This window comes from Alligator sinensis, unplaced genomic scaffold (genome assembly GCF_000455745.1).
Source record: "Alligator sinensis unplaced genomic scaffold, ASM45574v1 scaffold516_1, whole genome shotgun sequence".
Taxonomy (NCBI): domain Eukaryota; kingdom Metazoa; phylum Chordata; order Crocodylia; family Alligatoridae; genus Alligator; species Alligator sinensis.
Window position 1 is genome coordinate 3,230,061 of NW_005841957.1, and position 11,268 is coordinate 3,241,328.

The window sequence follows — 11,268 nt, forward strand, 5'->3', positions numbered from 1 at the left end:
GCCCTTCCCTGCCTGCCTGCGCCCCCGTTCTCCTCACCACCATTGCTGACCTGTATGTCCATGCCCCTTTTCTCCCCCTGCTGCCCTCTCATGTCTGAGACCCCCCCCTTCTTCCCCCCCCTTGCCCCCGTCATGTCTGAGACCCCCTTCTCCCCAGCCTATCACTGTCCCTCAAAACAGAGTGGGGCTTTCTCTGACAAGCCCAAGTTTTCCAGTGTTCCCAGACCTGGTCCTTCCCACGCTGCCTGCAGGCACCACCGCCCCTTCTGGCTTTATGTAAAGGGATGCGTCTGGTGATCGGTGGTGTGGAAGCAGGGCTGGGGCAGCAGGGCAGCCAGGTGTCGTCTTGCACATCAGTCTCCCCCACTTCTGTGGTGGACATTATTGGACAGTGGCTGCTCTATTTACCTTGTTTCCAAATTACTTTCTCTCTTACCGGTGTCACCAAGACAATTGCCAGCAGGCTGGGCCTAGTTGCATAAGCCGTCCGGGCATGGAGGGGGACAGGTTGTGTAATGCTGGTGACATCACGGGTGGGTGTGGCTGGTGTTTTATAATGTAGTGTTGGGAGAGGGCACAAGGGATGTTCCCTGTGAAGGGATGTTCTTGGATTATTATTTAGTGAGCACTAACAGTATGCTTGGCATTCTGTAAACATAGAGGGCATGGTTGCCATTTCAAAGAGGTTAGTCTTGTTCGTGCGGGCATTTGGAATCTGTCACGATGAAGGGGATATAAATACCTAGACAGAAAGTTAGATTCCCCCTTGTAGCACTTCTGTTCCAGTGTGGGTGGCTAACTTCCGTGATATGCAGGTGTCTAATTTTCCATTTCAGTACACTTTTTTCCCTTAAACTGATTGTGGTGCATCTAGAAAGGAATTACTGGTAATGCTTAATATGCTGCATTTTCCTGCCAGCTGCAGGAAAAATAGAAGCATAGATTACAAGCTGAGCAGTTTTATCTGACGTGACAAGCCTGTCTTCTGATCCAAACTGGGGAGATGCGTTAAAGATAGTTTCAGAATAAATTGTCAACAAAAGTAGTTTGTCTTCAGATATGTTTTAGAATATTTCAGACCTGCAATTGCAGTAGTTGGTTTAGGTGGGAATTAGAAAGGGTGGGGTCCAATTTTACTTTTGGACCAGGAATTTGTTGAAAATTAGAAAACATTTTATTCATATTCTAGAACTTAGCATCAACTCTTATATGTATGTCACAAAGAAATGAAGTCCTATCTAAATGGGTTTCCCATAGTAGTTTGGATTATCCATGATTAATCATAAGCATAAAGTTGGAAGTTAAACAGCTTCAAGTCTTTCTGGTCTCTAGTTTGTTTGTTTTGGTTTGGTTTTGGTTTTTTGAGGGATTAAGAACATTTTTTTTTTTTAAGGCAACCAGAATTTTATACAAAAAGTTTAAAGTAAAAAGTGTCTGCAGAGGTCTCTTCTAAAGCTAGTAGTATCAGTTATGGTTCTGATTTTGCCATTAAAACTTGAGGCTTCTGTGGAGAGAGTTCTTTTGTTGCAAAATTTAAGTTACATTTAAGGTTTGGCTTAGTTAATTCTGGTTAAAATTTGAAAATAAGCTTTCAGGCCTGATACTTATCCATAGTTTTGTTATCTGCAATTATGTAAATATTAAATCACAGGCTTATGTAAGAAACAAGGATTTTGGGGGGTGATATCTTTTCTTGGGCCAACTTCATGGTTAGAATAAAGCTAGACAAGCTTTAAAATTCAAGGCATTCTTCGAACTTATTCAAAAGCTTAATATCTCTTGTTTGTTGCTTGTTTTTTGTGGGGTTTTTTCTCCCTCTCCATAGCATGGAGAAATATTCATGTTTCAAGCCCTGAGGGCTTTTGTAGTTTAAAGTTGTTACTTTTTTAAATACCAGTGCTGATGTACTGGAAGCCTTAAGGAGAAATATATAACTACTGTTGTTTTAACATAAATTTAGAGACTTTCAGATTTACTGATCTGTGACTATATAATGATGAAACATTGCTGTAAAGTAGGCGAATGCACAAGCTGGTTACTGTGCATTCTGGGCTGCGTGGAAAGGAGGAGAGAGCATCTATACACAGAACAATTTATTCTCTTGCTGTTTGTATTTGTTTTAAGGAAGCTTTTTTCCCTATCAGCCCACCTCTGTTCTGTTTTGTACAAACCTACATAAACTTATTTGACGTTGTCATGAATTAAAGGCTACCACCATATCCTTATTCAAATAACATTTTTACGAACTTTTTTTAGTGGAAGGGGGAGTTAATTTAATGATAAGCTTGGATGTTTGCCTTGGTATGAAAATAGCTTAAAATGTGAGAGAGGTTAGCTGTTGTGTTGGTAAGTTTTTATAGTGGAGTTCTGATTCCTACATTAGAATGGAAGTGGATGTACTTAAACAGAGGCTGTTAGATTCAAATCCAGATAAAAATATTTTGTGTATTATTTGTCTTAAATACTTGCCCTGCTTTCCCTCCCAACATGCACAATTAATGGATTTGCTCTCATATCATTAAGTAAGTTCACTGAAATCATAGAATCATAGGGTTGGAAGGGACCTTGAGGGCCATCTGGCCCAACCTCCTGCAGAAATGCTGTTCCTAAATCATGCCTGACCAGTCGGTGCTTATCCAACCACCTCTTGAAAAATCCGCGGTAAAGGGGAGATTTTGTAACTCCCTGAGCAGTCTGTTTCACTCTTTTGCCCTCCTTTCGTATAGAAAATTACTTGAATGTTGTAGCTTTCATTTTTTTTTCTTGCATGAGTCCGTAACTTATTTGCTAAAACTGAAAATCGGTGTAGTTTATGCTGTCTGTTTATATTTTTTACTATAAACAGATCTGAAATCTGAAACTGAAAATGCAAGTAGACAGTTACATTCTAATATGTGAAAATTAGGGAGTATATTTTGATGTTTGCAAGTCTGGAAATCTTAACCTAAACTTAGGACCATAGTTGATTATGACAATCCTTTAAATATTGCCATTTTGAGGGTAACCTTTTTTGTTAAACAGCCTGCATATCTACAAATACAGGCATTTCCTTTTGCAAACAGAGTTTTCGTATGCAAAGTGGGTAGATAGGTTGTGATATAATTGTGTGGGAAAGTAAATGATTGTGCTGGCTTTGACAGCACATATTCTAACATTAGATTATTCTTGCAAAAATTCAAATACAAATAAAGCCCAGATCTTGGGAACGTATAAGCATGTTTTTATCTTGATGCATCATCTTGTACCTTTTCAGTCAACAGCTGTCCTTTTTCTAAAAAAGAAGAAAAGAGTAAAACATGTTAAAAGAACATTATCAACTGATTTTAGGCTTTAAAAATGAAGCTGAAGTCTGGAAAATTAGAATATCTAAAACCCTTGATAATTAGAAATGTTCCAATATTTGAAATACAGTTTGATATCAATTGTGGCTTTGTTTTCAAAAGGTACACGTTTCTCAGTTGATTAGATTTTTGAATTGACAAAGTTGCATAGCTGCAGGTACTGAATTGGTCACTGAGCTTCCTTGCCACTTGTGGCTTTGTAGTCCTTTTTGCATGTTACTTGTAGGCATTGTGAACTCAAACCCATAGCATAAGTTGGGGGCCAATGTGAAACTAACCAGCCAGCTCTATGGCAAAATGAAAGGTAAAACTAGTTTTACAACAGAAACAGTGAAAGTAAACTAGCATTTAGAAGGGCCTTGGGTGTACAAATGCATTGAATTTAATATTAATTTTTTTCCTGGCTCACAACCAAATGGGTTCTCAATGGTTTGATTTGAAAATTTGCAATTTTAACTTGTATCAGTTCAGAAAGGCTGATACTTGCCTTATTCTAAATCTAAAGATGAACATTAAAAACCAAAGGCTTTTTAAAACATCTAACAAAGAACTGGGAACATTAGCCAGAGTTGCTTTCACTTGTAATTTTAATCAGAGATCATTACTCTTTCTATTTATCAGGACCTGAGTTTGAGACTTTTAAGACTTATGGATGTAGCTGTTCCAGTAGGAACACAAAATGCTGAATCCTGGTTTCAACACTCTTCTTTACACTGAACTCTTATTAAAAATTTTCTCTTTTGATGGTGCTGCTAATGCAGATCCCTACAGTGGGAGTAATATGCAGCAGCCCCGAACTCTGTTCAGACAGCACAGTGATAATTATGCTGATTGGCATCAGATCATATTGTAGTAAATACTAATACAATGTTACAAATGGTTTTGCAGTGGCAGGAGGATATTAAATGTACATTTTTAAATAATTTGATTTTAGATATCAGTCTAAACAAAATAAGTATATGACAGTGAATCTATGTGTGGACATATGGACAATTGGTGTGGAGTAGCATATGTGCATTAACCAGACATTATCTATTCATTCTTACCCTGTGGCAAGAGGTAGCTAAATTTAGTCCTCAGAGAGGAGTAAGAGCATGCATTAAATCAACATGTCAGTTGCTCTGGTAAAACTATATCAGGGCTGTCTAACTTCTAAGACCCCAGGGGCCACATACTGTACTACACAGATGTTCCCCCTGAATCACCATGGCACCATATGGTCTCACAAGTGTAATCCCTTCATTTGCCTGTCCACTCCCTTTCTACCCAGCAGCCCCACTGCACTGCCCCCTGGGGTGAAGGCAGGAATTAGCAGCTGAAGGGGAAGGGAGGAACCTGGAGAGTGGTGGTCGGTTAAGAGCCCAGGGGCTACATATCCCCTCACAAGCTGTCATTTGGACAGTCTTCTATATAGTACATTGTTCATATGCCAATACCCTAACTTTTGGGTGTTTGCATTATATATTAAGTACTTTCAAAATGCATGTATTCTGGGATTCTTGAGTATATATCAAATTTTACCTGTATGTTCATTTTTAACTCCAAAAGTAGCTCTATCCTTAGCAGTTTTAAAATTTAAAAAATGTATATATATCTTTGACATAAGGTAACCAGTTCAATACAGTTGCAAAAAAAGTCTATACATTTCTAATATGTTCTATACATTTGCAAAAAATTGCAACCCCCCCCCCCCCGCCCCCAAAAAAACAGCCCTTCAGATTTATAGCAGTCCTACATTCTTTTAATCTAGCATAGTTGTTGCTTTTATTATCTTCTAGGAGGGAGTGAGGGAGTGAGTGAGTGTGTGTATTTAACTGGGATGATAATTATATAAATGCATACATTTCTTAATGAAGTAAACATTTTGTTTTCAGATCCCAGTGACTTGATGTTAAGGATTTACAGAGCTGAATCATATGCTGGCCTCCATGAATTTAAAACAGCTGTAGAAGATCTAAATTTTGTTATCTCTAAAATGCCAAATTGGCCAGAGGTAAGTTGATGAGTAATTTGCATATTTTTAAAAAACCTGAATGTGCATAAAAAATGACAAATTTTGCTCAAGTTGCACCAGATTAATTTGATTGACCTTGGCTTTGTCTTGTAAAACTTTTTTCAGAGAAGTGTATCTAAACATTTGATTTAAAAAACATTAAATAATGGAATTTATATTATGTGCTTTTGTGTATAGCTGCTTTGTTTTCGTTCTGCTTAATTTTTTTAGCTCTTTAGGATTTTCTTCATGCTATACTTTAAAAAAAAATCTATAAAGTTTTATATGACACAGACTATGAGGATTTGCTTCTGCACAAGCAAGTCTATTATCATTCTGCTTATTTTATAGACTGTATTTTTGACAGGGGCTTGTTATATAGGCCAAACATTGGCAAAATCAAACAAAGCAGCCTGAGAACTTCTGCTCTATGCAAGCTTTCTAGAACAATTTTGATAAGGCATTTGGAAGGCAAGACAGGCCATTGAGGCTTTTTTTTTTTTTACTTCTGCAGTGTCTTTGGTCTTTGTCACAATTCCAGCTACTTTGCTTAACTCTAGGTTTGTTTTTAAATTGTTCATCACGGCATTTTTGTATGACTGTTGTGGGGAATGGAAAGGAAGCAGGCAAGCAAATTCATGAAATGGAAGGTTTGTGAAAGACAGGGGCTGCTTTCACTCAGTGGTTTGTTTTAAAACAAGGAAGCCTTGCAAAAAATCCTCATGGTGTCTGCAGCATTTCTGACATTTAACTTTTGAAATCTAATCCTTTTCAGAAGTTCTTTTTTAAGCTATGTTCAGGTACTAAACCTACCTTGAACTACTTTTTATAGGTTTGTTGTCCTATAATTGGCATTTTCTCTCTTTAGAAATGCAATCACACACACAAAAAGAACCTGGTAGAAATGGAGGCAGTGATTTTGCTAGATCATGAAGTAGAAGAGACTTAACATGTAGTCAGATGCACAGAGTAAACAAATTAAATAAACACTTCCTTTTATTGTTACGTAGTTGCAACATAAGTGGGTCAGTTCTTCCCATGGAAGTGTGTGTGGGTTTATCTTTTAGTTCATGTGCCTTCACCATAAAAATAGGTATTTTAGTTGGTTGTTAGTTTTTTTATGCTGCCCTTCCCAAAAAGGGTCAGGGTGGTTTTCAATAGAAGGCAAAATATAAATCATACTGGCTTTAATCTACACACCTTGAGGCTAACATAGCTTAGTTGGGTTAGACAAAGGGTTTGGACAAGGGTTTCTGAATGCAAAGGTTTATGAAACCCCAGATATTTAAGACAATCAGAACTTTAAAATCTTTTAGTCTTTGCTGCTTTGTAGTAAAACAGACAGGAGAAAATAAGCTGTTAACTAGTTTGGGGAACAGAGTTTGGTTGATTTAAGTGAAATTTCAATTATTCTTGATTCTTATTAGGCACATGAGTGCAGGTGAACTTAATGTGACCTATGATGAGTACTGAATATTAGATTTTTCCCTCTGCTCTCCCCTCCCCCAGTATGTGCATGTGTGCGTTTCCTGCAGGTTTTAGAGCAGAGGGTTTTGGCAGGGGGAGCAGTAAGGTGGTTTACGTAACCCATCATTGAAGCTTGTCAGAAGAAAAGGGATTTTTTTTTCCCACCAAAAGGCTCATTGAGCTGAGGCAAAGGATTTAGCAATGAACTTTCCCATACCTCTTCCTGCCATCTTCAAGAGTATCTACCCTTAACCACCAGCATCCACAAAGGCCTTTTCTTACCCCGCCTTTTCTCCCTGTGGACCTGCTGAAACAGTAGTAATAGTACAGTGTTCTCAGATGCCTTAAATACCTGTAGAAGAAAGACAATAGAGAACATGTTTCCCTCCTATAGACATCTAAAGATCTGTCAAATAACGTGAAGCCTCTACTCTAATTCCATTTTAGTGAGAGAGAAAACAAGTTTGATGCTTTAGTTGTTGTAATACTAATATTTTAATTTCTTAAATTGGATATCTATCTGTATTAATCTTAGGTCTACTTCAGGAAAGCAAAAGTGCTCCATGACTCTGGCTTCATAGGTGATGCCTTAAAACTGTTTCTGCAGTGTTTAGCTCTTGATGAGGATTTTATTCCAGCAAAGATAGAAGTAGAAAAGGTAATTCAGCATGTATAAACTGGTTTTCTGTCTTGGATACTTATGACTTAATACTAAGAGTTACCAAGTCTTTCACAATCTTTTTGGGAGTGTACAGCAGATGTTATGCTGTAACTTAGCTGTGCATGAGCCTGTAGCAGTAAAAGTGAGTTAAATAGTCCCTGTCTGGCCCTGGGTGAAGCAGGGTTAAAATTGTCATGGTATTGCTATCTTTTGTATGGCTGCAGGCTCTTGCATTGTTAACGCAGCATAACAGCTGCTAGATACTCCCGAGAAGCAACTTTTCCCCTGCTCCTCTTCTTCCCCCTGACTTTCGAAGCTGCTCCATACCATTAAATGTATTTATCCTCAATTCCACTGTGTTCATACTGATAAAACTCAAATTAAGTTTGGACTATTTCCTTTTTCAGACAAATCTACCTTTATGTTCAGTAAATGATCATAATGGATAAAATGAAAATTTTACACATGTAAAGGTTCTACAAAAAGTTAGGTTAGAGGAGACTTGTAATTGATATGGTTTTTCAAATAAAACTGAGTTTGTTCCATCTTTAAAGAAATCTTACTCTCCAACAAATGCAAAACAAAATGAAGGAGAAATTAAATGACTGAAATCTTGCACTTTAAGGAGAGTAGTTTGTGGATTACATTTGTGCAATACAAATCAATATAATTTTTGCCAAAACAAATCTTAACTAGTTATCTATGGTTCTCAACCTTTTCAGAATCAGGGCATCCCACCACAACTTCAAAAGTGGTGGTATTCTCAGTTGAGAACCACTGTTGTGTTCAGCTTACCTCAAGTGCTTCTCAACTAGGTGATGCCAGGTAAAACTGCCCCATGCACCTGCTGTACAGCCAGAATGGGAAGGCACATGCACATTCTCTTCCAAGTTTGGGTTTCTCTGATCAGCCTAAAGTAGGCAGGAGAACTTGCTTATGTTCTGGCCCTTCACAATCTGACCCAGCCAAGCGTCTCTTGGAAGCAGAAAGTACTCAGTACCCCAGTTGAGCACCACTGATCTAACTATACCATACTTGAAAAGGTGGTATTCCCTTACTGTAAGGGAAGGAATTTCAGAGTAAGTTCTTGCGTAGTTATAGGTGGGGCTGTGACCCTTTTAAAGCAAGGAGCTTAGCTGAAGCTAGGCTGCAACTGAAAAGGGAGAGAAGATAGGTGAAAAGATATTGACAAAAACTAAACTTCATATTTGGTATATAGATTATTCATTAAATAAGTGGTTTTATATATGGATGTTTGTTTACTGAAGCTATAACTGACTCTCTCAATAATACTAATATTAAGATGTTTTTCTTTTAGACACTTTGTGATTTGCTGTCACCAGAAACTGTGAGAGAAAGTCTGAAGGAATCTGCTTGGAGTTCACCACATATTCGAAGTAAACCTTTGGCACTTGATTCTGCGATGGAAGAGTCTTACTACGAAATACAACTTTCTCCACAGCAGGTAAGTAATAAGAGCTATTGGATAAGGCAGTCTGTTTTCTTTGTTTGGTAGGAAACTACAAAAACTGGCACCTAAGATGTTTATCATTCTTCTGTTGATCAGCTTTTCGCTATTGTGCGTGTGCCTTTCTTTTTGCTAGATAGTCTTCTGTGATCCTTTTCATGAATCAGCTGAGGACAGGGAGGGAAGGGGTAGAGTGATGTGTATAATGCAGGCTTTAACAGACCATGTGAAACCACTGCTCGTAATCTTTTTTCCAAAATTATTTTTCCCCTTGGTAGAAAACTAGGTTTGAATTTTTAAATAGTCTTTAAATTGCCTTAGCTTGTGAAATGTCTTAATTAGCCAGTGTATCTATCTAAATGTACTTTCTCTTTCTAATAATATTTAATTGTAATAAATAATTAGCTGTATTTTGGAAGTGTGTGTTTAAACAGTTAGCTTTGTTCATTTCCTTTCTATAGCAATTGGGAGGATCAGAAGTAACAGTCGAGTCTGTCAATGCAAGTCTAAATCGTGCACAGTCTGCCCATGCTCTTAACTCAACAGAAAAATTTGCCAAAGAAGATGGACTAAAAAGGGTTTCTTCTGAACCTCTACTGTCTGGCCAGGAGAAGGGTGCTTTGCTGAAAAGGAAGCTTTCCCTTTCAGAACAAGATATGCTTTTGTGTGAAGATGGAAGAAGCAAACTTAAAAAACAAGGAGGTAAATAATCATTTATTTGCAAGGCTAGATACTTACCGTGTTTTGTATTGCCCTCATTTATGTGACTTGTTTTTCCCTTAGAAACTACAAAAAAGGATATTGCACTTGTTTGTGGAACAATTCCAGAGGACTTGGTTGATGTATCTGACTTTGAATGCTCTCTGTGTATGAGGTAACAGTTTGTAGTTTTATAGTAGCTTCGTAACAGCTGTGTGTTAATGTGTAGGTAAATAACTTATATATGTGTAAAAGGCTGTCTTGTCCTAGATATGTACTATTAATTAAAATTAAAACCTAGGTTTAAGTAGAAGAGTGTTTTAAGGATATAATATTTAACGCTGGGACACAAATTGATAGCAATTTTTGCTTCAATTTGAGTATCAGTTACTCCATACAAGGAAGGAAAAATCTTTAAGGTGAAAACGCATCTTTTATTTTTATCTAGGAGTTCTGTTTTGGTAGATAAATAGTATTTCAGCTCTAACTTATATTAGCTTTTTAGTTAAAATCTCCATGTACTGGATGAGATTCTCAGAGCAGAGCAACTAAGGGGATTTATTATATAGATTTCATAGATTCGAGTGTACCTGTTTAGTCTTTAGGTCACGTTGTGTGCCAAATATCAGAAGTAATTATGGCGTGTGCATGGTAGTTAAAATGTATGACCATTATAATATTGCTTTAAGTTAATGTATTAACCACATTTCTGTGCATCTGTGTACGCACATAAGTATGTTTTATGTTCCTATCCCCATCATAGTCAAGGAAATCAAAACACAATCAAGGTTTGTGTTTGAAGTATGAAGTATAGAATATCGGGATGCTCAATGTTGATTTTGATTACCAGGAATCTTGGTTTTCTCTGTTTAAAAATCCCAAATTCTCCAATCAAACCCCTCAAATTTGATTTTTTTTTTTTTTTTTTTCATGATTAAAATGCCATGCCCCATGGGGGGGGGGTGTATCAGTTTAACACACTGCTTTATTAATATATTTACCATTTTAAAGCAATTTGGAAGCTTACCAGTGCTTAAATCATTATAATAAAAAAATTCTAAATACCTATACATTTTAGCACTTTGGGGGGTGGGGTGTTGTTTTTTTTTACCATGTAACATCAGAGCTCTCCCTGCCCCTTCACATATCAGGACATGGGGTCCAGCTGTGGCTGGAACTCTGTCAGCCTGCAAGGGGAAACTCGCAGTTTCCCAGATTTTTCTCATTTAAAGTAGATAATCTGTATATTTACTGTTTTTTGTCTAATTAAATCTTCTTGAAAAGTTTTAATTTTATAATTTTTGTTTCAGGCTATTCTTTGAGCCAGTAACAACCCCCTGTGGCCATACTTTTTGCAAGAACTGTTTAGAACGTTGTTTAGATCATGCCCCACAGTGTCCACTCTGTAAAGAGAGTTTAAAAGAGGTAAATCTTTCTCTTATACTGTTTTACACTAACATTTCTAGAATGAAAGAGAACTATAAGAAGTGATATGGGGTCCACTACTTCAATTTTGGGCTCCTTCCAAAGTTAAATGATCAATTTGATAGTGAGAGGGGCCCTATTTTATATTTCAGTATTATCTTGTGGAATCTTAAGCATGATAGACCTTGATACCTAGTTAATAAAGAACACTCTT

The 11,268-nt window shown here is 37.2% G+C and overlaps 1 protein-coding gene across 2 annotated transcripts in view; it reads left to right on the top strand.

Annotated features, from left to right (window-relative positions):
- Positions 1 to 5,194: 5,194 nt before the first annotated feature.
- The window catches only part of LONRF1 (LON peptidase N-terminal domain and ring finger 1), a 19,745-nt gene continuing 13,671 nt past the window's right edge, over positions 5,195 to 11,268 (top strand). The window contains exons 1-6 of one of the 2 annotated variants that reach the window (XM_025200151.1): positions 5,195 to 5,334; positions 7,337 to 7,459; positions 8,781 to 8,927; positions 9,392 to 9,632; positions 9,714 to 9,804; positions 10,940 to 11,054. In XM_025200151.1, coding sequence (XP_025055936.1) covers positions 5,230 to 5,334; positions 7,337 to 7,459; positions 8,781 to 8,927; positions 9,392 to 9,632; positions 9,714 to 9,804; positions 10,940 to 11,054 — 822 coding nt within the window. In that variant the 5' untranslated portion in view covers positions 5,195 to 5,229. The remainder of the gene's footprint in view (positions 5,335 to 7,336; positions 7,460 to 8,780; positions 8,928 to 9,391; positions 9,633 to 9,713; positions 9,805 to 10,939; positions 11,055 to 11,268) is intronic. The other variant, XM_025200152.1, reaches the window with a different exon arrangement.